Here is a 27,868-nt window from a genome sequence, read left to right as displayed (position 1 = left end):
TTGCAGTCTTCCATGAGGCAGCAGCTCCAGACTGTCCCGACTTGACCACTCAGTGGGGAGGGGGAGGCAGGAAAAGAAAAACAAAACAATCCACAAACCAGCATTCCAAAAGCACATGAAGCAGTCCCATACTAAGAAATATGGTATAGCTAACAAAACCAAGAGATTACCAATTTAGCCTATATGCAACAAAAAAAAAGTGTGACCAAGGCTTTGAAATATGTGTTTATAATGCTCAGACAGATGCATGAAAGAATAATGTCTGTAAGACAAGGCAAGAAACTATGAAACACAACAAGACAAAATGAGGCAAGACTTGGGCACCCTGGGCAATGCCTGAAGGCAATGCAGTGTACTCCCAAGTGCAGGATGCAGGGGGAAAGATAACCATCCATCTACAATGTTATGCCAACATATCATTGACTAGGGAAGGCCAAATAAAGCTTTCTCAGGCAAAGATTGAGAAAAAAATGTGTCACTGGTAGTCTTCACTAAAAGAATGATTATTATTTTATTTTTATTTTTTAAGAGACCAAGTTTTGCTCTCTCACCCAGGCCGGTGAGTAGCTCGTAGCTCACTGCAGCCTTGAACTCCTAGACTCAAGTGATCCTCCAGCCTCAGCCTCCCGAGTACCTGGGACTACAGGTGTGCGCCACTACTCCCAGCTAGTTTTAAAAATTTTGTAGAGATAGGTCCTTGCTAGGCTTCCCAGGCTTGTCTCGAACTCCTCAAGCTATCCTCCCATGTCGACCACTGGAAGTGCTTGGTTTACATGTGTGAGCCGCAGTGCCTGGCCTAGAAGAATGATGAAAAGTACTTCTTGAGGAAGACGGAATGTGGATACTAGGGAAACAGGGCACATATGGGAAAATAATACGTGATGAATAATCAATTGTGTATTTAAAAATATTAGGTGCGTCTAAAGTATTGACTGTAATTACTAAAAGAATGTGCATATAATCTATAGTTCCCAACCTAGCAGAAAAAGATATAAGGGAATATATATGAAAAACACAACAACAATCAAACAACATCAAGTAGAAAACGGAAGAAAAAACAAGATATGAAGAGAAAAAAGATATTAAACAAAATACAAAATAAGATAGTAGGAGTAATTCCAAGTCAATTCGTGATAGTGTTAACAAACTCAAGTTAATAGACACACATAGCTCCCTCTACCCAACAGACAGAGACTCTTGATTCTTTTCTAAAACCTGTGTAACTTTTTGAAAAGTTGACGGTGTATAGAAAGTTGCACTAAATTTTAAGCAATCTATTTCATGCAAGGCTTGTTCTTTGACCCAGTGTGAATAAATCAGACGTCAACATAAAAAGTTGAAAACAAATCACATAAACATGCATGAGGAAACTTTAAAACACACCCACTCTTATTTTACTTATGAGTTAGAGAGGAAATTGCAATGGAAATATCAATCATTTAGAACTGAATGAAAGTGAACATAGTACAGGTGGAAAGTCATACAATGCTGCAAAGGTGGTAAGGCTAACTTTCTAAGCTTCAAAAAAAGAAAAATTGAAATTACAGAAATGAAATAGAATAAGGAATGTAGAAGGAATTAATTATAAAAATTAAAGTCAGAAATTGTTGAAACAGAGTACCAATAGGAACAAAATCAAACACCAGTCTTTTGTAAAAACGACCATAACAGCAAACCTGTAGCACAGACACTCAGGAGGGCAAAAGGTGCCCAAGAAAATCATGGTAAGAGCACGTTAGCAAGTTTTAAAAACAGCATCAAGAAAACTGTGAATGAAAAAATAGAAATCTGGGGGAGATAGATGATTTATTGCAAAAATGTAAAAACAAAATAGACTCTTGAAGAAATATAAAATCGTAATAGAGAAACAGCTCTGGAAGAAATTGTAATCAATACTATACCTTCAAAAATACTCAAGTGGTTTGCAGATGAGTGATATTAAACTTTCAAGAAAGAAACAATTTCTCTTTTTTTTTTGAGATGGAGTCTCGCTCTGTCACCCAGGCTGGAGTGCAGTGGTGAGATCTCGGCTCACTGCAAGCTCTGCCACCTGGGTTCACGCCATTCTCCTGCCTCAGCCTCCCGAGTAGCTGGGACTACAGGTGCCCGCCACCACGCCCGGCTAATTTTTTTTGGTATTTTTTAGTAGAGACAGGGTTTCACTATGTTAGGTAGGATGGTCTCGATCTCCTGACCTCGTGATCTGCCCGCCTCGGCCTCCCAAAGTGTTGGGATTACAGGCGTGCGTGAGCCACCGCACCTGGCCCCAACAATTTCTCTTTTTAAACACACTAAGAGTGTGTACACTCTTAAACACAGAGGACAACAGCTTACACAGAGGACGAGATCTCCGATTCATACCATGTTTGTGTATCTTTGAAACAGTACAAGAAATCAAAATTATAATACCATTTTACATTTTAACATAGAACAAAAGGTCTAAGTAAAACACTAATGAACCAAATTCAGTACCTTATCTTAAGTGAAATGTAAATGAAACAAATGTTATGACGAAGTTGGTTTTATTATAATAGTGCAGGGGTGGTTTACTATCATAAAACAGTGAACACACTGAATATGTCAGAATTAAAGGGAAAAAAATAATCATTTCACCTGGCAGAAGAGTATTTAATACAACTCTTCACTCATTATAATACATAACAAATAATAACAAAATTTGTACTCAACTAGTACTGAAAAGAAACCTCCTTAACTTGTTAAAGTTCATTTGTTAAAAACCTACAGCATTGCATCATACATAATGGAAAACTGTTAGAGTCATGTTCATGAACATCTAGAATTAGACAGCGGTGCCTGCTGTCACTGGAGGTCTTAGACAGTGTAATAAAAGAAGCAAATGAAGAAACTAAGATGTAAACATTAGAAAGGAAGACTGAAATATGTGTCTTTTTGCAAATAATTATTCATATAGAAAATTTACACAGATATGTTAGCACTTTTAAAATGAGCAAGAATTCTCTAAGCAGATATAATGTGAGATCAACATGTAAAATGGAATAGTACTCCTGTATGCCAAGAAAAAACAATCGGGAAATGTAATATAAAAAGAAATCCCACTTATAATATTAACAAAAATTATAAGCTATCTAGGAGTATATTCAGGAAGATTACCAGGCCATTATAGGATGTTTCAGAGCATGAAAACAACCTGAGTAAGTGGAGAGCTATACTATGATCATGGATCAGGAGACAGAATATAGTGCAGATGTCACATTTTCTCAAGTTTATCTTTAAATTTAATGCAGTTGCAGCCAAATTCTTAACAGTTTTGTCACATGTGACTTGAAAAATGTTTCCTAACTTTAATAAGAAAGAGTGAAACTCAAGAATTTGAAGACAAATTTGAAAAACAACAAGGCGTTTGGAGGATTGATTTGCGCTATCAGATAGCAATCCCTCTTATGTGGTATCACAACTAAGAAAGGATGTTGTTAGTTCAAGGCCAGACAAATAGACCAAAGGACCAGAATAGATATCCCATAAGGAGACCCACACATTTATGGAAACTAATACAGCACAGTGAAATCGCGGCAGAACAGAGATTACAGGAACCATGACTGTTCACATGGGGTGGCAAGGAATGGAACCCTGCTGCGTATTCTACACAATAATTGGTTTCAGGCCAATTAAATAATTAAAAGTGAAAGAACAAAATGCCTTTTATTTGTTTGAATGACAAGAATTAATGAATAGTGAGAATCTTTATTCTCTTAGGCTAAGAAAGACTTTTGTGAATAAGACTTAGCACAACCATAAAGGGAAAATGGTAAATTTGACTGTATTACCATTACAAATTTCTATGTAGACGTTACAGATGATATTTAACATGCTGAAAGGCGCACTTCAGCCTGGAAGAATAATTTGTAACTTCTTGCATGTACATACAAAAATGCATGTAATATGCAGAGTATTCGTATCCTGTTTATGTAAAAAAAATCCTATAAATAAAATAAGATAAACAATTACATAGGAAAACTGGCAAAGAACATGAGCAGGCAGTTTACAAAAAAGGAAAGCATGATGTGTTTGTGTCTGATTCTGGATACTCATTTCACAAGAAAAATACGGAAACCAACTGAGCTGGAAATCAAGGAAGCCTGTGCTCTGAGGGCTGTTAGATGGAACAGAAAGACACAGATCCTTCTTTTAAGTGGGTCCAAGTGCAGAGTGTTCATCCTCCCTCTTGGCGTGTTCACAGCCCTGTGAGTCTGTGCAGAATGGACCTGGGGCTTGCAGCTCCCTGGCACTGGGTACAAAGGCTCCTTCCCTCCCTGGGGTGGGGTGGGGGTGGTTCAGCCCACAGCACAGCCTACAGGAGTCAGTGCCTTCCCTTTCCCATCTCTGTGCCTGACACCAGGTTCAACTTCGGGGATTCTTTTTAACGAGATGCTTTGGGACCTATGACCAAATCTAACAAACATACAGTGCGGTTCTTTCCTGCTTCCTTAATTTTCGAGGCATAATCAGATGCTGCCATCATAGGCTGTAGCTTTACATGGTATGTTTGATCCAGAGTGGCCTGGATCCTTGCATGGAACCTGATGTTTAGAATAAAAGATTAGCTGTGACTTTCCTTGACCTGTTACTGCTATCTGGCAAAGAGGATTTATTGCTCCTGTTTTATTACCTTGTTCCTAACTAATGTAAGCAGCTTATTTTTGTGTGACAGTTGCTAAAAATGCATCCCACATTTCTTAGCAGCACACAGCAGGGAGGGATGCACTTTTCTTTGAAAGGGGGTGGTTTTGCAATAGCTGGAATTACTTTTGACGATTTTGAAAAAACCTTTCTTTATTAAAAATATATAAAACAAAATTAACCATTTTAGTCATTTGTATAAGTGTACATTAAGTGGCACTGGTCATGTGAACAGTGTTGTGCAACCATCACCATTTATCTGTTTCCAAAACTCTTTTATCACCCCAAACAGAAACTCTGTACCCATTAAGCAATAATTCTCCCCAGTCCCTGGTAACCTCTAATCTACTTCCTGTCACTTGATTTGCCTGTTCTTAGTACCTCATGTAAGTGGGACCATACACTATTTGTCCTTTTGTAACTGGCTTCGCTCAGCATGTCTTCAGGGTTCATCCATGTTGTAGCATGTGCCAGAATTTCCTTCCTTTTGAAGGCCAAATAATATTCCATTGTGAAGATGGACCACATTTTATTTTTCCATCATCTGTTGAGGGAGGGACACTTGGGTTGCATCCACCTTGTGGCTATTGGGAATAGTGCTGCTGTGAACATTGACATACAAGGGTCTGAGTTCCTGCTTTCAAATCCTTGGGGTATGTATCTAGAAGTGGAATTGCTGGATTGTAGGGTAATGCTATATTTAGTTTTTTCCTTAACAATATTTATGAGATGTGAAGTTTTATTTTTAGAAGTTTGGCCTCTCAGTTTTAGGCAAATTTTGTCTGATTGTTGTTACTGCTCATAACCCAAGCAGAGATTCCTGGCCATGCCTCTCACCAGGAACACAATTGAGTAAAGATGCCCAAAGGGTTGAAAAAGAGATGTTGAAGTCTGTGTACAAAACTAGATAGAGTTGACTCTGTAGAGAGCTCCCAAAGGCTCATGAGCTTAGTGGGCCCTGTGGTGCAGGGGTAACAGCCTGAGAGGCTGCCAGTGAATGCTGGTTTCATTTGAAACTCTGCTGTCTTGTGTACTGAGCCTCAGTTTCCTTGTCTATAACATGGGACAACAGTGCCTTCTTTGTGAAGTTGTTGTGAGAACTGGAAAGAGGTGTCTGTAAAGCACAGGATATCATGTCTGCCATGGTGTGCCCTTTTTAAGAAGTAACTCTTGCTGGAGAGTGCGAAGAAGTGGGTCTAATTCTGGAAGGCGGTTTGCTACTGTCTAACAAAAGCCTTGCAAAGGTCATACATTTAAACCCATCAATTCCAGGAATTTATTTCAATGACGTGTGCATGTGTGTGCATGTATATCCATTTCAATTCAATCAATAGCATATTCCCCTAGAATAAAGGAAATAGGGAAAGACAAGACTGATCAGATAAACATTACATACACTGATGATAGACTATTATTCTGTCTTAAAATATGTTAAATATCTAGTAATTTGAGAAGATGCTCAGATTTACTGAGTGAAAAAAACAGGGAAACAGGTTACAGTACTGTATGGTCCCAATTTTGTAGAAAGAGAAAATAAGAGCACAATATATGTTTTATATAATGATGTTTAATTTGGGTGGTGGGATTATGGGTGATTTTTATTCACCTTGTAATATAGTGCATTTAAAAATTTTGAACAAATGTAACAATTTTTCATAATGAAAATAAAAATATAATTACTATTATTTTTCATTTTATTTAAAAATACAATGACAGAACTTTGAATGTTTATTATCTAAACCTATAGCAGACAGGAAGGAACAAAAGACCCTGGAAATTCCTGTAAGTTCACCTCAGTAAGAGTTGGTTTTGGCAGCGATATAGTATTGGAAGAGAGAGGCCAGCAAAAGGAGCCATTAGAACTCACGGAGTCCAGCAGGGTAAGTCCATTTACCTAGGAGCAAATAGCATTACACCTCATTAGCCCAGTGGACATCAATCATGCTCAGAGAGAGGACTGAAGTCAGTGAAGGTTGCGTTATATTCTTTGCCCCCTGCTTAAGAAAGAAAGCAGCCAAGAGGATGACGTATGACATGTACAAGAGGGAAAATGAAAATAGGTCCTCTTGCTGGAAGGTGTGTTACTCTCACTCCCTAGAAAACTTACTGATCCAGGATAATGCCTTCCTCAAAGGTTTTGCAGTTGTCAAGAGATAGGGTGTTTTGTTATCAGTAATGTGTGGTTTTGATGTTGATACATCAGTCTGGAGCAATTTGTGGCACCACTAGTTGGAAAATGAATAGATGATGAGTTTGAAATTTGAGGAAGTTGACTTATTTCACTCTGAGTATTTTTCTTGATTTATTTCCCAAGAATATTTGCAGACCTTTGAAGACGAGGCAGTGTGTAGGCAGTGGGGAGAAGTCATGGTCTAAGCAGGTGGTGGGGGACACATCCAGTGGATCGCACCCTGGGAGGATGCAGAGGTGTGTCCCAGGCACGGGGAGGGAGAGAGCCTAAAGCTCTCAGGATCTGGGGGCTTCCCAATAGCAGAGAGGTTAGGAGCTGAGAGAGGGAAGGAAGACATTCATTGTCAAGTTTTTAGAGATTGACAGTCTATCTGCTATCATGGCATTCCTCTTGGGGTGAGAAATGTGTTTTTGTTATTGGCTTATTTGCAGTTTCTCAATGTACCTATAATGTGGTTATTCTTACAATGGAAAAAAAGTAATATAAATTAAAAATTTGAAATGAGTGATTGTGCCATTACAGTGTACTCACCAAACTGCAGAATTTTCCTACTAACAGGTGCTCTGAGACCCCTGAGTTCAGTGCTCGGGGGAGTCTGAGGTCTCATCCCCAGGAGGACAGGCTTCAGTAATCAGTGCCAGCCTGTGGGTAGGTGAGGGATGAGTGGCTGCACACACCACAGATTCTTCATCCTGTGAGATCTCACCTAGCCTAGTTTGGGTGGAGACAGGATCTGAGAATTTAAGTTATTGGCCAGAGTCATTCAAGGTCATTCACTCTATTGAGAGATCCACTCTATGAGAGTTTGGCAGAGAGCCCAAAACTCATTTTTAGCATGTCCTTAGTCCCCTCAAATACCCCATCACAAATCGACCCTAGCCCCCTACTCTTGTATTGTTATCAGTGGCCTCGTGATGGATTGCAGAGTTTCTGTTTTTGGTGGTGTGTGTTTGTTTTTGAGACAGAGTCTCGCTCTGTCACCCAGGCTAGAGTGCAGTGGCACTATCTTGGATCACTGCAACCTCCACCTCCCAGGTTCAAGCAATTCTTGTGCCTCAGCCTCCCAAGTAGCTGAGATTACAGACATGTGCCATGACACCTGGCTAATTTTTGTATTTTGGGTAGAAATGGGGTTTTGCCATGTTGGCCAGGCTGGTCTTGAATTCCTTACTTCGGGTGATCTGTCCGTGCTGGGATTACAGGCATGAGCCAGGATTGCAGAGTTTCTGACCACAGACGAAGTGGTCCCACCCACCCGCTTCCCTCTATTCTCCATAACAGAAGCATTGCAGAGTCTCTGCCCAGCTTTTTTTGTCTTCTGCTTGGCCAGAGACACTTTGTTGCTCCAGCTGGCTTCTCTTCTTTGCTGACGGCAACTGCTTGGGTCTCCCTTTCTCCTTGCTGGTGTGGTTGCTTTAGCCTTGTGGGCAGGGCAGGCTATGGTCCTGCCTGAAAGTGGAGACTGCTCTTCCAGCCTCTCTGCCTTCTGTGTCTGTCTCCTCTGCATGGTGTGTACCTCGGGCGCCCCAATCCCATGCCTGCAAAGCACACAAATTCATCATGCCTTTGTTCCGTCTGGAGAACAGGGCTGTGTGTGTGATTGTTGTAGTGAAGCCTCCTGAGCTGGAATCAAAACATTTTCCTTGATTGCTGGAGTCATAACCCAGGAAGTGTAAGTAGTTCATTCTCTCAGATGGAGACATCCTACACAAACACTTAACTCCTGACTTGAGGAATGTCTTTCAGGCTCTGGAGTTCAGGGGTCCTCTCCAACCCATTACGGCTGTTTTCTGACTTTAGTTTCTTTAGCTTCTTTTCTTGGTTTTCTTTAAGCCAGAAATACTGGTTATAGGCATGCAGCTTTAATTTGTAGCAATGTATTTGGTGCAATGCTTTCCTTTCTAGTAACAGGGGAAGTGTAGAAAAAAGATTGGAGAATGGACTATTTCAGAAGCACCAATTTCTTAGTGGAGAGACTGTCAAGAGGAAAAGACCAAAATTAGAAAAGAATGCCAATTATTAGAGAAGGTAAAATAGATCAAGAAAAAATTTTGTTTTTTTTCCTCCAAGAAGCCATTCTTAGCAACATTAGGTGCCGAGGGACATAGCCTGGCTTTGGGCTGGCTGTTTTTCTGTCTTTTGGTCTCTTCCAGCAATGCTCTTTGACTGGGGGTAAGTTAGGAATCACTTTGCACTTTAGATTCTTCGTTTGCATGTACCCATCATGCATAATTATTGGCAAAAATAATGATGCTGATGACGACTTTGAGGCCTGTGCTAGAACCTCCCTGCATGTCTTATCTTCCTCATCAGAGCTACAGATGGGAAAACTGAGGCTGAGAGGTTTGATAACTTGCCCAGAAGTCACAGACAGGTGTTAACTCAGTGGTGGGACGGGAATCAAAGCCAAAGTCCATCTCAGGTTTTAATTTAGAGGAGCCACCCTGCACACACCTATATGTATAAGCTGCCTGTTGCGAGCATTATTTTATATATTGTATTTTTCCGTTTCTCCCTAGATCATACATTTGTTGAGGGCAGTACACATGTCTTTCTTACTGTGACATATATACTGCCTGGTATATACCACAAGGTTCTACTATACTGCCTGGTCTGAAGTCATACTTCATAGATATTTAATGAATTCCTGAACTCACATGCCATTAATAGACTTGTGGGCTCCAGAAAGGTCCTGAGCCCCTGCCTCTCCCCTTCTTGTGGGAAGTCCTGGTTACTCTAGGCAAGCAAAGGTAGAAACCAGTCCCTAGCGCCCTGTCTTCCTGCTGTGCCTTGCCATTCATGAGATATCGGCAGCAGTTTGGATGAGGGCATGATTGATGAGAGAACAGGAACTCAAGCAGGAAGACAGCATATTGTGTCATGATTCCTCTAATGTCCTCTTATCTAGTTCATCTTTTACTATGTTATCCACAAAAAATCTTGAAGATTTTATTCATTATATATATGTGTGTGTGTGTGTGTGTGTGTGTGTGTGTGTGTGTGTGTGTGTTGTGTACACAGTTGTCCCTTGATATCTGCAGGAACCTCCTGCAAATGCCAAAATCCAAGGATGCTCAAGGCCCTGATGTAAAATGGCATAGTATTTGCGTATAACCTACACATTTTCTCCCCTATACTTTAAATCATCTCTAGATTACTTATAATACTTAATGCAATGTAAATGCTGTGGAAATAGTTGTTACACTGAATTATTTGGAGAATAATGACAAGAGAAAAGTCTGTACATGTGCAAGTACACTCTGTTTTTCTTAATATTTTCAATCTTCAATTGGTTAAATCTGTGGATATGGGGGGCTAACTGTATCTGTGCAGAAGTAACTTTTGTTAGTATCATTTTCTCATGGTGAAACTGTGCTATTTCCAGGGGTAACTTTCTTTTTCTGAAACGCTCAGCATAGTCCTGAAAAGTAGTGAATGTTGGTCTCCAGTTGCACACTGATGCCAAAGTTGATGATAATTGTGATATCTGTGACTGCCCCCACCCCAGACACTAAATACCTTCTATTCGGGTTGAGATGCAGAAAAGCTAGGAGAAAAATCATCTATAATCCTTTTCCCACAAAATAACTAATGCCCATATTTTATTTCTGCCTTATGGAAATGGAGTCATGCCACACCAAATAATAGCATTTGTACATGTCATTAGTGATTATTCTGCAACCTACAGTTAAATTATGATAGTATAGTTTATTAGATATGTCATGATTTCTTACCTTCATCCCTGTTTCTTACATGTTTAAGTGACTTCTCCAGCTATAGTAGTAGGTTCCTAACCTATTAAGAACTTATGCTTCGTATTTTAACCCATTGAATCTACCTATCATATGAGGTAGGCACAATTATTATCTCCATATTTATAGGGAAACTGAGGAAACTGAAGCCAGAAGTAGGGGAGTTGCCCAGATCACAGCCCTTGAGAGTGGCAGAGCTGGGATTTGAACCCAGGCTGGTGGGCTCTGGCCTCTAAGCATTTCATCCCTCTACTATTCTGCTTCTAGATTAGCCCTCCTTCCTTATCCAAGTCCACCAGTATTTTCTTTCTTTTTGATTCCTCGATCGTTCAGTGGCTCAAACCAAGATTTCAACTGTAGGGATTGAGTTTTCCTTGGCCTTGAAAGCAGTAGATCGAATCCCTACAGTTGCCCCCGCTGCCTGGGACAGTGGTTTCCCTTTAATTGTGCTTATTCCTTCCTTTCCACTTTGAAGATCATTTGTCTTAATAAGGAAGATAGGAACAAAAAAGGCATTGAGGAGCCTGTGTTCTCTTTGTTTTGCCCCAGTGTGTTAGGCAAGCAGCAGACCTCTCCCTCCTGGTCCTTATTTGGAGCAGAACTGAAAAAGCCATTGTCATCCTTTGTAATTTTTCAAATCTCAGCTATTCTGGGCCTTCGCCTTCCCCATGCTCTGACAGTTCACGCCACTCTTTTGTCTGGTCCCCTTTGGCAGATAATTGGACTCCATTAATGTTTCATGTTTCCTTTAGCTGTCAGGATGCTTGCAGCTCAATAGAGGGCTTTATCCCAGCAACTCTTTCTGTTCCCCTGGTGTGTTTGCTTTTCATCCCGTTGCTCCGCAGTTTCCCTGTGTCTTTCATTCATTCGTTCATTCGTTCATTCATTTGTGAAACAAGTATCGGTTGCTCATGTAGGCGATAGGAGGCCTGGGGCCCAGGCCCCAGGCCCAGGGGATGCAGTGGTGAGCAGCGAGTCATTTCTGATTTAATGATCCACAACATATGGACCGTTTCCGTCCAAGGAAGTGCAAATCCTTTTTCGAAGTAGCAGAGTACAACTTAGAAATAATTCTTTCATTTCATTAAGATCAGTGATGAAAGAATACTTTTAAATTTCCCCTAGGTAGAAATGAGAATATTCTGTCTCCTAAAATCCAATGTCTGTATTATATTTTTCCACTATATTGTACTTTGCCTAAATTAACCTTTTTTTCTTTTTTTTTCTGTTTGTTTGTTTGTTTGTTTGAGACAGAGTTTCGCTCTTGTTGCCCAGGCTGGAGTGCAGTGGCATGATCTTGACTCATCGCAACCTCCACCTCCCGGGTTCAAGCGATTCTCCTGCCTCAGCCTCCTGAGCAGCTGGGACTACAAGCATGCACCACCACGCCCGGCTAATTTTGTACTTTTAGTAGAGATGGGGTATCTCCATGTTGGTCAGGCTGGTCTCAGACTCCTGACCTCAGGTGATCCTCCCGTCTTGGCCTCCCAAAGTGCTGGGATTACAGGCGTGAGCCACCGCGCCCAGCCTTTTCTTTTCTTTTTTTTTCCTTTTTAACCACAATTAACCAGTACTAATCAGCCAGAGTCTAGTCATTCCAGATAAGTAGAATGCTTCCTTATTTTGGCATGAGTTATCTTTCTTATACAATTTTAAACTCTATCCCCAAAGGAAGATGTCAAACTAGAGAATTTCAATTAGATTACAAGTAAAAAATAAAAAAAAAAAACCCTCTGTCGTTTGCTACAGAATGTACTATTATTGCCTTCAGAAGCAATTTAACAAGATTTCCAATATCACTTTTGTTAACATGGCTAATATTATATTCCCCACTATGAATTAATCCCATCTTTAAGGAGGTCCTCAAAAATGTTAGTTTCTTACCCATGGGTAGACACTGTGTGCACATTTGCAGTCAATCCTTACAGTGACCCTCTGAGGAGCAGACATTTCAGTGGTGTTTAATGCTCAGTGTTCAAGGGCGCCCCGAGACTCAGCAAGTGTTGGAGCCAGGAGCCTGCCTTGTGGTCTCCCCATCCCCAGCTATTTCCCTTACAACCTGCATGGACTGGCCACTTAACCCCTTCAACTTTGGATTCAGCCTGACCAAGAAAGTCTTTCACGATAGTCCTGAGTTGTTCAAAGGGTGAGGGGGCAATGACAAGAGGAAGTTAGTGCCCAGCCATTAACCTTCCCATCTTTGTGGATATATTTTTAAATGCACTGAAAAATAATTGCAGCAGGCTTCTAATCTACTTGCATACCAAATGGCTGAAAGTACCTTTGCATAACTAGTGTGCTTCCTCTTGGGGACTCAGCACCCTGAATGGGGACTCCCTGCAGCACCCCAGCTACTGATGGGGGGGATCAGCTAGATTTCTGCATCATGGCAAAATGGTTTCCCCACCTTGGAGCGGACAGGGCACTCCCAGTGACTCTAGACTGTCATTACTGAGGCTAATCCACTGTGGGTATTTGAAGCAGGGAGCGGTTTCGGAGAGAGATGAAGGCAAATTGTCTGGTTGGACTCTTCCTGGCCTCCACCCTCCAGCAGGAGCAGGCTCTGTGCATGGCCAGCTCTCCTTGGTTGGGAGTACTTCCTGTCACAGACTCACAGTATGCCCCTGATAACCTCCACCCCTGCTTCTGGTGCACTCTGCAGTGACCTGGAATCCATCTTTCCCTGTTCATGTGCTTGCCGACAGTTCGGTTTCTCCCAGGTCTCACTCAACATCTGCTCCACCTCTGCCCCCCCTCACCCACCCGACCCCCACCCTTGTCACTCACTGCCTGCCTCTGCACCTTCTGGCCATTCTGTGTGGTTGTCAGATTTTTATTTTTTTAAACAGTCTGGGAACACCATTGTCTTCTCTGAGAGTGGGATTCAGTGGCCTAGGAGTGAGTCCTCACTCTACTCTTTGGCATCTTCTCACGTCCTTCCTGTACACACATCACCTGGGCCAGCTGCATAGACAGCTTACCTTTCTGGAACCGATGTTTATTCTTGCCCTCCCCGGCCTTTGTCTATGGGCTGCCCCTAGCCAGGAATGATTTAACCTCTTTTGAGTGTTTAAGTTTCTCTCATTCTTTGGTCCTGACAAAGATGACACTACCTTCTCCCTGGATGTTTCTCTTTCTCCCTCTGCCCATTAAAAGCAGCTGCTTCCTCTTTGGTATCCCTTGTGGCTTTTTACTTCTCCCCCAGACCTGTCATACTTCACTTTATTAAATTATCAAATACATGTCTGTCTTTGCAGTTTATGTTCCTTAAGCCCAGGGATCATGTTGTTTTTTGTTTTTTAAATCTGGGAAAACTGAAAGATGTTGGATTTGTAGTTAAACCAGAGGAGGAATCAAGTTTTACTCATAGCTGTGTGGTGCTGAGTGTGTGTTTTAGCCTTGCTGACCTTGGTTTTCTCATTTGTGAAATGTGGCTGATAGCATTTAGCTCATGGTTTGGCATAAGGCTACTTAGATGCCATATGTGAACATTTGGCATAGTGCTAGATTCTTGTACTGTTCCTCCCTCCCCTCCACGGTTTCTCAATCTGAACCACTCTTTTTCACCAGCATACACTGCATTGAGCAGAACAGACGAGGAATACTTGTGAAATACAATACTGAATTTGGCTTTGTTGAGTGCTAAGTGTCTATGCTTCTTGGAGATGTGAGCAGTAAGTACACGATGTGTCAGACACACTTATTTTCACCTTCCATTTGGAAATAGAAATCTTCCCAGGGCAGCGCCCAGCATCCCACCAAGCACCAACTTCTCATATTCCATTGTGGTCTCTGCTGGCAGGACAAGGTACTGAGGGGGAGACTGACCTTACATCATGGGCAGCTGCTGTGCCTTAGAAGGACAGCAGATTTGTTGTTTTGTAGACACCATGCGGAAGCAGAGAAGAAGGTAGTGACATGCAAAATGGTGTCTTCCCTACGGCAGGATCCGCAGATGCATGGAGCTGCATCCAGGGTTGAGTGGAGACATGAAAGGCTTGGGCTTATGTGGGAAGCGTGCATGCAAGAGGTGGCGGGGGTTTCTCAGAGCAGAAAAGCCCAGGGCAGACGTTGAATTCGCTGCACTTCCTGGACGGAAACACTATTGGGATGGGCAAGGCAGGATTCAAGGCAGAGGTGTGAAGGCTCGCCATAGAGGAGGGCTTGTTGAGTGTCACTCCTGGAGCCTACAGAGTCGCAGGGAGGCCTGGCATGGTCAGGTAGACTTGGTAAGGCCTGACTGCTGGGGAATGTATCCTGCCAATAGATTCCTGGGCCTGGAACAGCTCTTCTTTGGACACATGCCATCCATTTTTGGAATAAGACAATCTGGCATTTATGTACCTGGTGGGTTACCCTCTGGGCCTTTTTCCAAGAAACTAAAAGTTTGGAGATACAGCAGCCTCCAGAGAGTTTGGGAGCTCTGCCTGGCTGGCTGGCTTTCGGGAAAATTCTACCACTTGATTGACGGAAACTGATGAATCTATTTCCCACCTACTCAACTAACATGTACTGAGCACCTGCTGTGTGCCAGACTCAGGGTAAGGTCATGAGGCAAGGGCAGCTCCGGCCTTCTAGAAACTCAAGTTCACTGACAAAGGAAGGTATCTAAATAAAAAAATAAAACTTACATTTAGTGAGGAAAAAACTAAAGAAAATTATTAAAACGTAAGGAGGCAGTATGTGCAACTTTGGAGTTAGGCAGACTCTCCACTCTGTGTCTTGGTAGCCAAGTTTTTGGGTGCCTCAGTTTCTTCCCCTGAAATATATAAAAATGCCTGCTTGGCTGGTTTGGTAGGAAGATTAGGAAAAGCTTGAACTATGAGAATTGCCTGGCATAGGATCTGGTACCTTGCAGGTACTCAAAAAATGGTGGCTTTTGTTTGTCATGCTCATTAATAATGTAATGTTCTATCGAGAGAAACAATAAAAATCAAAACATAAGTCTTTTCCTCTCTCATGACTCCCCACTGTGAAATCTCTCTCCCTGTGCTTGTTCCATACTTTGTTCATCAAAACCTGGAGCATCCCCTCTCCCTGGAGCATTGTTCAGAAGGCACCTCAAAAATAATTATCTTAAAAATAGTAAGCATTCATTTTGGAACTGTCTTAGTCTGTTTGAGTTGCTGTAAGAAAATGCCATCAATTGGATGGCTTACAAACAACATAAATTTATTTCTCGCAGCTCTGGAGGCTGGGGAGTCCAAGATCAAGGTGCTCCCAGATCTGGCAGCTGATGATGACTCTCCCTCTGCATCACAGATGGCGTCTTCTTGCCGTGTCCTCACATGGTGGAATGGGGAAGGGTCTCTCCAGGGCTTTATAAGGGCACGAATTCCATCATTTGGGTTCTGCCCCAATGACCCAATCACCTCCCAAAGGCCCCACCTCCTAATACCTTCACTGTAGAGGTTAGGATTTCAACACATGAATTTTGGGAGAACACAGATATTCAGACCCTAACAGGAACTCTGTTCATTTTCTGAGCCCACCCCCGGAGACTTGGAATCAGAATGCCAGGTGCATCTCAGGAACTGGTTTTCCCACCCCAGAAGTTCCTAGGCGGCCCCATGCATCTGGCGGTTTGAGGGTTACAGCTCTAGATCATCTGCCCCTTCAGGCCCGTCTGGAGTGTCCTGTTTTTCTGGTTAAACTGCATTTCCATCCACATTCTGGAAAACCAGCTCCTCTCTCCTGGGCATTTCAGTTTTCGGAGAACTGCCATTTCTTGGAATCGCCTGGTACTGTTCTCCTAGAATGACTTTTCTCATCCTGATGCCTTAGAATTCAGGCTCTTTTTAGAGCTGAATGCCCTCTACTTGACTATCTTGTCTGTAAACAGAGATCTCGTTTTAAAACTCTTCTCTCTGCCAAGCAGTGTGCATAACCATCCTAGGAGAATTTCTGGCCTCTGGGATACTTTTATAAACTGGGAGCGTCATGAACTCTGCCAAGAAACTCTTCATCTGAGGACGCACACTGTACTCGACTCTGCACTTCCCTTGACTTCCCACTCATCCTTCACCTCTCTTGCAGAACGCTGGGGCTTGGGATCCCTCCTTCGGGCTCCAGTACCCCTTGCCCTTGGGTGCCCACTCTTTCCTATGGGATATGTCCACCCCCTCATCTCTCCTTTGGTTGCCACTCAACTGAAGCAGGTTTTAGCTTCTTTGTGGAGGGAATTATTTTTCCAGAAGTAGTAAAAACAGTTTCCTGTCCTTTCTTGCTATGTTATATTTAGCCTTGTAAATCCTTTTCCAAAGGTCGTTGCTTAAGACGTCACTGCATCGAGGTGGCAGGGATTTGTCTCTGTTTTGTTAACATCTGTATTTCCAATACCTGAAGTGATGTAGTTAGTGTTCAGCAAATATTTGTTGAATGAAGAAAAATATCGGGTAAATGAATGGATTTTAAATTTATGGAGTTAAATCCACAGAATCATAGAGTGTTAGCATTGGATGTGATGGTAAAGATTCCCCGGTGTCTAATTTACCTTTAAAAAATGGACTTTCTGAGAGAGCACAGTGCTAGTGAGTGACAGAAATTTGGACCATAACCTGGATTTTCCCTCTTCAGTTCCAGTGTTCTCAGGCTAATATTTTTAGGGTTCATGGAAAATGAGAACCTTCCAGAATGACAAGTTATTTATATAGTTTCTTGTACTTCTGCTTCTCCGTGATTTGTGATGTAATAGAAGAGTTAGGAATTGAAATAAAAAGCCTGAGAGGAAACAGATCAAATGGCTAAGGAAGACTTGGGAAAGATAGAGTTAATCCTTTGCTCTTTTTGAGTAATATTTTGTGGGTATGTTTCTCTGTCACTCCCGAAGTGTCTTTTGAGTAGTACAGATAGAAATTGCTTAGCTGAATCTGTGCATATTAAATGCAGTTTTAGCTTAGGTTTTTGGTTCTTGCTGGGCAGGCTGTAATGTTTTGGTAGTGGAAAATTTGTTTCCTGTGTTGTATAGGCTCTATGGTGCAGAGTCCAGGCAGTCATAAAGGGCCTGACGGGATCTTAGTAATGCCCAGGTGCTTCCTTGCAGCAGAGTAGCAGGATGAAACCAAGGAAAAGGAAACTTTACATGCTTTTCTAGGGGATGCTCACTGAACATTGGATGCCAGGTCTTTGATGAAATCACTAAGATGAATTGCTTTCCTTATTTTTTAAAAATATAATAATTGTACAACTCCCTAAACCACAATTAAAAAAAAAAATCTCACTGGAATCAAAGTACAGAGTGATTAATTATTACCTTACCTTTTTTTTTTTTTTTTTTTTTTTTGGTGATGATTGAGTTGCAGTTGTCTGGCCGCCAGGCTATCTGCATTTGATTCTGAAGTTTGCCCTAGACTTTAGCCTTTGCTACCAGTTGTCCTGGGGAAATGGGTGAGGGGCTGTTGGCCCAGCTGTGTGTAAAAGGAGATAGACTTTCTACATTTTTATAAGTTTAATTTAATGAGCCTCCACTGGCGGCGGCACTTTGCATGTGTCATTAAAGATAAACAGTTTTTTAAAATCCCACCTGCCATGTTCTGCAGGATTGGTGGGGAAGCATACACATTTATACTGAAAATTCTTATTTTTCTAGGAAGAGGAATCTATGTTTAGTGTAACTTAGGAAATGACTAGCCTTGTCCTGGTCCTTTAACAAGCCAATCTGCTTGGCATCACCTGGAGGGTAACCTGGGAACAATTCAATTTAAAAACTGCGTTTGTTTTTTAATTATTATTTTTAATTGTGGTAAAATATACCTAACACAATTTACCACCCTTAACATTATTTTTTATTTTTTGTTTTTTATTTATTTTTTTGAGATGGAGTTTCGCTGTGTCACCCAGGCTGGAATGCAGTGGCATGATCTCAGCTCACTGCAGTGTCCACCTCCCGGGTTCAAGCGATTCTCCTGCCTCAGGCTCTTGAATAGCTGGGATTACAGGTGCACACCACCACACCTGGCTAATTTTTGTATTTTTAATAGAGACAGGGTTTCGCCATGTTGATCAGGCTGGTCTCGAACTCCTGACCTCAGGTGATCCACCCGCCGCGGCCTCCCAAAGTGCTGGGATTACAGGCGTGAGCCACTGCTCCCAGCCCATCCTTACCATTTTTAAATGCACATTTCAGTGGCATTAAGAACGTTCACATGGTTGCACAACCTTCACCACCATCCATCCATAGAACTCTATTCATCTGGCAAAAATGAAACTCTGTACCCATCAAATAAATAACACCCCATTTCCTTCCCTAGCCCCTGGCCACCACCATTCCACTATCTCTAGGAATTTGACTACTCCAGGGACCCCATGAGCAGAATCAGATAGTGTTTATCCTTTTGTGACTGGCTTATTATGTCCTCAAGGTTCTTCTGAGTTCTAGTGCGTTTCAGAGGCACCTTCCTTTTTTGTGGCTGAATAATATTCCATTGTGTGTATATGTGCCACATTTTCTTCATCTGTTCATCTGTTGAGGGGCACTTGTGCTGTTTCCGCCTTTTGGTTGTTGTGAATAGTGCTGTTGTGAACAAGGGTGTACGATTATCTGTTCAAGTCCCTACTTTCAATTTTGGGGGGTATATACCTGCTTTTACTTTTTAAAAATAGAACAAAGAGAGAAAAACAAATTTGTATTTCTTCTAAGCTTTGAAGATATTTAATTATTGAATATGAATAAGCCCAAATTTCCCCATTGCAACATTTCAGTGTGAGCGTTGAGATTTAACAGATTTATGTTTCCCTCCCCTTTGAATTGGACCAGAAAATATATGCTGACAGTTACTAATTAATAAAAACCATTTTCTGTCATGAAATCTCATTCCTTAGGCCACCTTTCCTCTCTGATTCAAATATATTTTCCAAAGTGTAAATACTCATTTCTGATTTAAAACTTCAAACCACTGCTATAAAGTGACAAGCCAAAAAGTACAGAAACAAAGTAGTATATATATTGGTTTTTAACTTGTCAAATACTTGACTGGAAATACTAAAGGCCTGAAAGATAAAAAGCAAAAATGGGGGTCATCCCTTTGTTCGGGTGATGTTGAGCCAACATGATCATTGATTTTCAAATAAGGTTACCAATCCTTTTCACACACTTACCCAAAAACATCAAATAGCAGATATCATGGCTCTGACCCTGCCTGAGGGCACGTTAATGACTTTTCCCACCTAAATCCCAGAGCCTGGGGAAAACGTCAGCAGAGGTGTAGGCCAAAATGAGCAGAGCCTAGCAATCTACCCAAACAGATGCAAAGGCAGGCTGCCACCTGCCAAACTCTCTTCCTCACTGGAGTGACTCACCACACTCTGGACAAAGGGGTCAGGGGCTCCTAAAATTGCTGTGTTTAGCCAACTGCTCCAGGCGTTCTGAGGTGAGCTACGATCCCTTCTCAAGAGTCTCTGGATTCCCTTATGCCCTTCAGGTCCCTTCCCAATATCTTGGTTCCCAAGGTGGCCAGTGCTGGGGGGCAACAGAAACATTGGGTTGAGTGGGTAGCAGGGCTGCCTACAGCCAAGGAAAGCTAAGCCCCCTACCATCTCCTGCTCTGTTTCTTCTAAGGATCACCTGACACACTCAGGATTCATCAACCCGGGGCTCAGAGACTCCTCTGCTCAGCACTGACACACCCAGAGTCAGAAATTCTATTAGGTTGGCAGCCCTGGCTGGTGAAATTAAACTCCTACCAGGCGCAGAAGCAGGAAGGCTAGGGCAAAATGACTTAAAAGGGGAAGTTACACCTCACATGGAAGGCAAGGGTGCAGCCCCCGTGAAACATGAAAAATGCAAATGGAAACTTGAAGAAAGCATGTCAAATGTTTACTTTCGCATTTTGAAGGAGCCCCATAAACTCAAATACACTCAGATGCCCAGGCAGTCTTTTCAGTGCTTCGTGGCAGGCTCCGTGTGCACACAGAGGAAAGAGGCTCATAAACCAGATTAGTCTGGCAACAGAATCATTTCCTGGTTGTTTCGTTGTAAGAATCCTCTCTCCTTCCACAAGAGAGATATGATTTTAGCAGCTCATTTGTAAAATACAGGTTTTTCTCTATCCACTGTTAACAGTCACATTTTCAAGGAAACAAAGAAGAAAGGGTCTGGAGATCCTTAAGGTCGGGCGGCATCCTGGGAGCCATAAACACCATCGCCCCTCGAGTTGGGACTAAGAGGAGGCCGGAAGACTGGAGCAGCTTGCCTGAAGTCCAAAAGGGCCAGGGTTGCAGCTCAGGGCTCTCTGCATATCCGATGGTAGTCTTTGGGGTAGAGCCGGAGGCTTCTCCGTGGAGGGGCTCCCCTTCTTGTCTCCCAGCCTTCTGCACCCTGCCAGGCAGCTCATGAGCTGTGCCTGCTCTGTGCCTCATCTTCGTGGTTGTAGACTGAGATTTGGCTCTCAGTCGCTTCTTAGTTGCTTTGAATCTAAATAGCAGCCATAGATACTTAAACACTCAAAGGTCGGGGTAGTGCTTATTTAGAAAGAATGTGTATATTTAAATGTAGCTTTAAGGAGGGCAGAGGACAGATTTTATGAAAGCAGAGAATCAGTAGTCTCCATATTTTGTGTTATCTGTAGAATTGTTGAGTAGGGCCCTGGATCTGTAAGTCATATTGGGATCTTCTTGGAGGAGGGTCTGGATGGAGTTTCAAGGTAGCAGAAGAAAATGCCCCTGCCCTCAGGGAATTGGATATAGGATTAAGTATGCATGCAGCCTTCCTGGATACACTAGCCTGCATTTGTCTTAGGAGAAGAAAAAAAACATTCTAAGAAAAATAATTAAGAAACCACCTGTAAATAGTAATCAGGAACAAGTGAGTGTAGCCTCAGCAGACTGAGAGGATCCTTGTGATTTTAGCTTTGTCTAACTATGTTATGCCCAGGATATATGTTTATTTTTGTCCCATTTTATGTCATCATGAACTTTGAATATGCTTTTGATGGCGATTCTGCCCATGTGGCCTGTGGGTCCTGGGAGTCGGAGTGGAGACTTCTGAGTCTCCATAGGCACCAGCACTGATTGGAGCCCTGCCACCGCCCATTAGCATAGGCCACGACTCTTTTGCAGATGTGTCTGTACATAATGAAAAACCAAAAAACGTATATTCTTACAAATTGTTAAATTCATCAGTTTGTTGATATGTGTTTTCTCAATTACTAGAGACTGAAAATGGTGGTTCCCCTTGTCTTTTGTGAGCTGGGTAGAGAGGAGAGGATGCCATTTTCAACAAAGGTTGGGAGAAGGAAGTTTCTCTTATAAACACTGAAAGCCAAGAGTTAAGACTGTGTAGCTCTTTCTAGGTACAAGGATATTTATATGCATTTGCTGGACAGACTAATTCTAGGGATTTTATTTTCTGCCTCAAATCCTGCCTGTGTGTAGGAACCCGTGAAATAAAGCATTGATTCCATTTGTATTTTTATTTGGAGTTGTGGTTAGGTGGTTTGCTTTTGTGTTTGCTGAATATCTTTAAATACCATAAATATGATAGAGAAGAATACTCTAACCATATAATACCTGGTTTTCTTATTCTACTTACTTATGTCCAAACTCTATATATGGGAAATTAAGTGCATGTGACTAGAATACATGAGAATAGAAGATGAATTGTTGTTCAAAAAGCTATTTCAGTAGAAGGTTAAGTTATATTTGCACAAAGTTTTAATTGGTTAGAAGTTAACAGAAATTGCTTGCCAAGTGAACATGGTCTAGTGGAAAACACTTTTGCAGCCTGACCTTCACTTCTTTTCTAGATAGAAATGTGTAAGGACTTTGGCTTTTGCACATGTGTTAGAGACTTTTCATGTAAAGTGCCACTTATCTGTTTCTTAGGGACTGAATCTGCTTTGACTTAATGATATACCCCCACCCCAGCTGTTTATGACTTAACAGGGTATATCTTCCATATGAAAATGGGGGAAGGGGGTAGTGGAGAAAGCTCTGAAGGCATCGCACACTGATGGAAGCTTGTGTAGGTCTGTGAAGAAGGGATCGTAACGGAGACGTCCTAAACACATGGTGCAAATAACATGTCCTTATGGTGCCAAATCATTTAGTAAAGTGAATCCAGTGTCATCTTTAATCCCTAAACAATGTAAAGAAGACACTAGATGGTGCTGTAAACTAAGAAATGTATTGGTGAAGGTGGTGAGATGGTGCTAGAAGTTAAATACTCTGTCCCCGGAGTTTCTCTGTCCTCTTTGCCTTTTCCTAGTCAGCACACCTAGCCTGCTGTATGGAAGACATTTACTCGTGATGATTTATAAGCCCAATGCAAATGTGTTTCCCTGGGTTTATATCTATTTTAAAACTAAGCCAGCCTCAGTTTGCTAATGACAGTGAAACTAGATGAGATGTGAATTTGAGATCAGACAAGCTACTCAAATATTTGGGGCAAAGTTAATACCCAGTTTTGGACTGGGTTATTTAAAGAAGGAAAATAACTATTAATAACATGATTGACAGCCATGTTGTTTGACCTATATTTGTGCAGAAAATACATTCTTATAAATCTGTCTGAAGTGAAATTTTATATATAAAATTATTTTTTTCTTCACCTTTCACTATTCCTCCCAGTGGGGCAGCCCCATGGAAAATATTTTGGCGTCAAGTTAACATTAAATAGACAATCTGAATATTCACTGCGAGAAGCATTTGTTTACTTGTTTCTCCCACTTCTGTTACGTGGCAGAAGGCCTTTCACAAATGGGTGATTATTGATCCACTTGGATTCATGGGACCAGACAAGAATTTTGCAGTTGACCACACCCACAGAGGTGGCACACAGAGTCCTTACTGAGGTAGACCAGCTGACAGAATAAACGCCATAGGGATGCTTGTAAGAACTCAGTGTGATTTCAGTCGTATCTTAATGTAGTAATTAAAAAAAAATTGGTGTAGAATATGAAAAATTGTCTTCTTTTGAATCAAACCTTTAAAACCCCTGTTTGGAAGATTTAACTGTCGCTCTTCGTTAGAATTTAGTGAAGCTTACAAGTCAGAGAACCATAATTGATTTTATTATCTAAACAGATAAAATGCTAATGAACCCCACAGGACATTTTACAGTTGTTTCTAAAGTATGGCATTTTAAATTTTCTAAAAAGTTTTATTTTTGCTGTACTGGCTCTGGAAAGTATGAAGGTTTGAAACATCCAGATAGAGTGGTTGGATTCAGTTTATGAAGATTATAACCTATTGAGTTACCAGATTGACCTGGCTTTGTTGAAAATATTCATGATTGAATGTATTAAAGTAGAAAATAGTTGTACAAATAATCCACCTCAGAGGAGAGTAAAAGCATTTTGAGGATATGTGTTGTGTTTATATTTTGGCATCTGTTACCTTATATTTACTTTGAATAATGACAGAATTACTTTGCATTTGACCTAATTGCAGAGCTATGACCCAGGAATGATCTGGTTGACTGACAGAAGGCTTAGCAGGAAAAGGACAGGAGACCCTGGGGGCTGCTTGCCTGGGGAGCACAGCCAAGGGGCTGTTGGGAATGCATAGAGAGAAATAACTGCACATGAAAATTCCCCAGAGGGAATGAAAACATGTTATTTTCCTAGAAGAGAACAGTCTCAGAGTAGGAACTGTACCACTGTTTTTATTTCCAAAGCAGGATTAAAAGCCTGGCATTGAACTGGCAGAGTGGCCCCACAGCACACGTGTATTTGTGTGCAAGTGTGTGCATGTGTGTGGACATGTTCGCACGTGTGCACGTGTGTGGCATTGAGACCAACCTGCATCACCCAAGACTGACTATACTTACAGTGAACTTTGTGTTTGGGCCAGTATTGACTTTTAGATGGCCCACTGAGATAGAAATATTGAGCTGTTAATACGGTAAGTTAAGAGTGGCGCTCGTGCTAATTGTTTTGCAGAGCTTCAATTAAGCAGCTATTCCCTGTCAGCTAAATAGGAGTGTAGGAGATGAGTGGGTGCATGATGCATATGTTCTAGAACTTTCCTGAAGCCCCAGATTCGTGGTCTCCACTATAACTTTTCCTCAAGATGAATGCAGCAGTCTCAATAAATACAGAACTGAGGTCTTGTCTTTGGCAGGCAGAGTTCTCTGGACTGCAATTTTCACTCCAGCAGTTGGCAGTGAGGCTCTCCTCTCCCTGAGGCCACAAGCCTTCTGGGCCTCGGGTAGCTCAGGCAGGTACATGCCTGCCCCTCCAGGGGTCCTGATTTTTTGCCAACCAACTCTTCACCACCTCACCTCACCCCAGCTATGAACAAGAGTTCGCCTGCTGACTCTGAGTGTTCTTCCTTGTGATTAATTATTGATTATGCAGTAATTATTAATTATTGATTCAGCACTTTGTCCTTTTAATATCTGGCCAGGATTAATATTTGACCACTCACAACCCGAACCATGGCAACATCTCTCTTCTTCCCTCCTTCCACACAGATCCTGGGCACACAGGGCCCTGCTTGCTGCGTCTCAGCTGCTGATTTCACCCAGTCCGCATCTTCGGATCCATCTGACCCCTGTTTTTCTAAGGCAACCTTCCTCTTCCAGCCTGATGCTCCCCAGCCCCTGCCCTCTCCCCTGGCCCTGGTTTGAATGTGGCCTCTGTTCTTCCAGCAAGGGCTATGCTGGCCAGGCCTCAGTGATCTCATCGCTGCCATTTCAGCAGCCTCCCTTCTGTCCTCACCCCTCCCTTCTATCTGTCTGTCTTCACCAGGATCTTGAGCGTGATCTGGCTAAACCCTGCTCCTACTGTCCCACCCACTCCAGAAGCCCAAGCACTACCCCCGGGGGTGACCCTGCCCACTCCATACCCCCTCTGCACTACCGTGGTTGCCCAGGACTTCCCTCCCTCATTGTTGTTGTTTTGTTTCCTTATGTCTTGTCTTGTTATGCCCTTTAGCCTTGAGAGATGAGGGGAGCCCTTTAAAACAAAGGCCTTCCTAACCAGAGGGCAGAGTGCCCCTCTGAAGCTTCTGTGAGGAACACACACCTGGTAGGAGAGAATGAGGGATGCAAAGCTTATTTTCAATACCGCTTATGTGACCTTGGGCAGGTGATTTAATTCTTCCAGGCCTATTTCCTCAGCTGTTAAGCCAGGTTAATAACGATCACTTTTTGTTATTTTGTAAGAAATAGATGAAATAGGGCTAATAAATAACATCTTCCTGTTTACTGTGTGCCAAGCTGTGTTATAAAGCAGATAATAACTAACCTAGTCCTTACAACCCCCCCCCAGTGGGGTGGACACTATTGCTAAGCTCATGTTAGAGTTGAGGACGCTTAAGAAATAGGAAGCCCACGTCCTGGGCCCTGGGCCCAGAGCTAGTAGGAGCAGGGCAGGGTGAGCAAGTTTGCAAGTGCCGGTCTCTGCTTTCCTTCCTACCAGTGTAGCCTTTGGTAGGAAGAGGGTCTTGCTGTCTGTGACCCTGTGTGTTAAGTGGGTGTAACTTGCAGCTATTCTGGGAGCAGAAGAGAGGACGAATTATGTGAGCTTCCATCATTATTTGCCATGTTGTCAAAAAGCGAAAAATCTAAAAATGCAGAAGAAAGGAGTCAATATTATTAGAATGTATTGGGTTACACGTACAAAACTCACTCAAATTAGCTTAAGCACAACAACAACAAAATTATTGTATGGATGCAAGAATGTTTTACTAATCTTCCCTGAGCAGGAGTGCAGCCAGGCCTTAGGAAGCACCGGAAGCTGCACAGCCCTAGCTCCTGGCTCCCTTTCCCCGTCCCACCCCAACCCCTCCCCATCTCCATGTGCTGGGTTGTAGCCCTAGGTCTCTGTTTCTCTGGAGAAACAGACCCATTAAATAGGCTGTATACAGAGAGAGACACATGTGTTTTAGGAATTGGCTCATGACACTGTGGAGGCTAGCAAGTCCAAAATCTGCAGGGCAGGCTGGCAGGCTGGACATCCAGGGAAGAGTTGCAGCTCAGGTCTGGAGGCAGAATTCCATCTTTCCCCTTGGAGGCCGGTCTTTTTCTTCTATTCAGGTCTTCAGGTGATGGGCTGGGGCCCTCTCACATGAGAGAGAACAATCTGCTTTACTCAAAGTCTGTGGTTTAAATGTTAATTACATCTAAAAATACTTTCACAGCATCTAGTCTAGTGTTTAGCTAAAACCCGGCACCATGGCCCAGCCAAGTTGGCACATAAAACCGACCATCACTGTCTCTGCGTGCTCATTCCTCCCTTTCTACAGTGCGTTTTCCGCCGCTCTCTCTCTCTCACTTACTCTCTGTGCCATTGTGGCTTCTCTCTCTGCATCTGCCCCATGCCTTCCTCTGTGAAGATGGGCTTCCTTCTGCACTCTGGCCAATCGAGAGGATGGGTGGGCACCCGAAGCCCTCAGGCATGTGTTGTAGTAGCAGCCACACACAAACCCCTGCCACAGTGTCAGCCCCTACTTAACCTTTCTGGGCTGGAACCAGTGTCAGTGTTGGGTGCTGCTCTGTTTCTGTCTCTTGTTTCACTTCTGGAATCCCAGGGAAGGGAGAGTCCTGATCCTGGGAGACACCTGTGATTCAGTCAGCTGAGTCCAGGCCAGTGGGGTCGTGCTATGCAGCTGTGGCTGTGTGCGGTCTACCGGAGGGGGTGGGGAGGAGAGAAGGGGGTGCTGAAGGGAGCTGAGCAGATGCTCCGAATGGCTTCTCCCTGGAGACAGGTAGAAATGCAGCCCAGCTCTAATGATTGAATTGTCTCTGGAATGTCAATCATGATGAATACATGTAATATGCATGCTTCCATACAGTCATACTTGTCTTGGTGTTTCCCCTCTACCCCTTCCATAATATTTGAAAAATAGGATTGAGGTTTGGAACCTGATCACCAAGATGTACATTTGGGTTTGATTGCTCTCCATTGTTAAAGTTTCTTTTTTGCTCTTGCCTTTTTCTGTGCAGAGGATGATGTGGACCTGGAAGCCCTGGTGAACGATATGAATGCATCCCTGGAGAGCCTGTACTCGGCCTGCAGCATGCAGTCAGACACGGTGCCCCTCCTGCAGAATGGCCAGCATGCCCGCAGCCAGCCTCGGGCTTCAGGCCCTCCTCGGTCCGTCCAGCCACAGGTGTCCCCGAGGCAGAGGGTGCAGCGCTCCCAGCCTGTGCACATCCTCGCTGTCAGGTAGGTCCAGGCCTCATGGGCAGAGCCTTCTCCAAGGATGAGAGCTGTCGGCAGGGACACTGCTCTCTGTGAGTTAAATGGTGTTGGAGGGAATAGTGTTGGTCTTGCAAAGTCAAGAGGCAGATACATTGCTTTGATGGGATAACGGATACACTGAG

General features: G+C 42.7%; 1 protein-coding gene across 35 annotated transcripts in view; it reads left to right on the top strand.

The window, feature by feature from the left end:
* The window catches only part of GRB10 (growth factor receptor bound protein 10), a 203,427-nt gene that overhangs the window by 91,544 nt on the left and 84,015 nt on the right, over positions 1–27,868 (top strand). For 32 of the 35 annotated variants that reach the window (XM_024357835.3, XM_054687546.2, XM_063815394.1 and 29 more), the window contains one exon: positions 27,488–27,710. In XM_024357835.3, coding sequence (XP_024213603.1) covers positions 27,523–27,710 — 188 coding nt within the window. In that variant the 5' untranslated portion in view covers positions 27,488–27,522. Of the gene's footprint in view, positions 1–6,406; positions 6,540–27,487; positions 27,711–27,868 lie in introns of all 35 variants that reach the window. The other 3 variants (XM_063815399.1, XM_063815398.1, XM_063815400.1) reach the window with 1 other exon arrangement.

This window comes from Pan troglodytes, chromosome 6, assembly GCF_028858775.2.
Source record: "Pan troglodytes isolate AG18354 chromosome 6, NHGRI_mPanTro3-v2.0_pri, whole genome shotgun sequence".
NCBI classification, from domain to species: domain Eukaryota; kingdom Metazoa; phylum Chordata; class Mammalia; order Primates; family Hominidae; genus Pan; species Pan troglodytes.
Note: the sequence above shows the minus strand (reverse complement) of the source record. Positions and strands in the feature narration are given on the sequence as shown.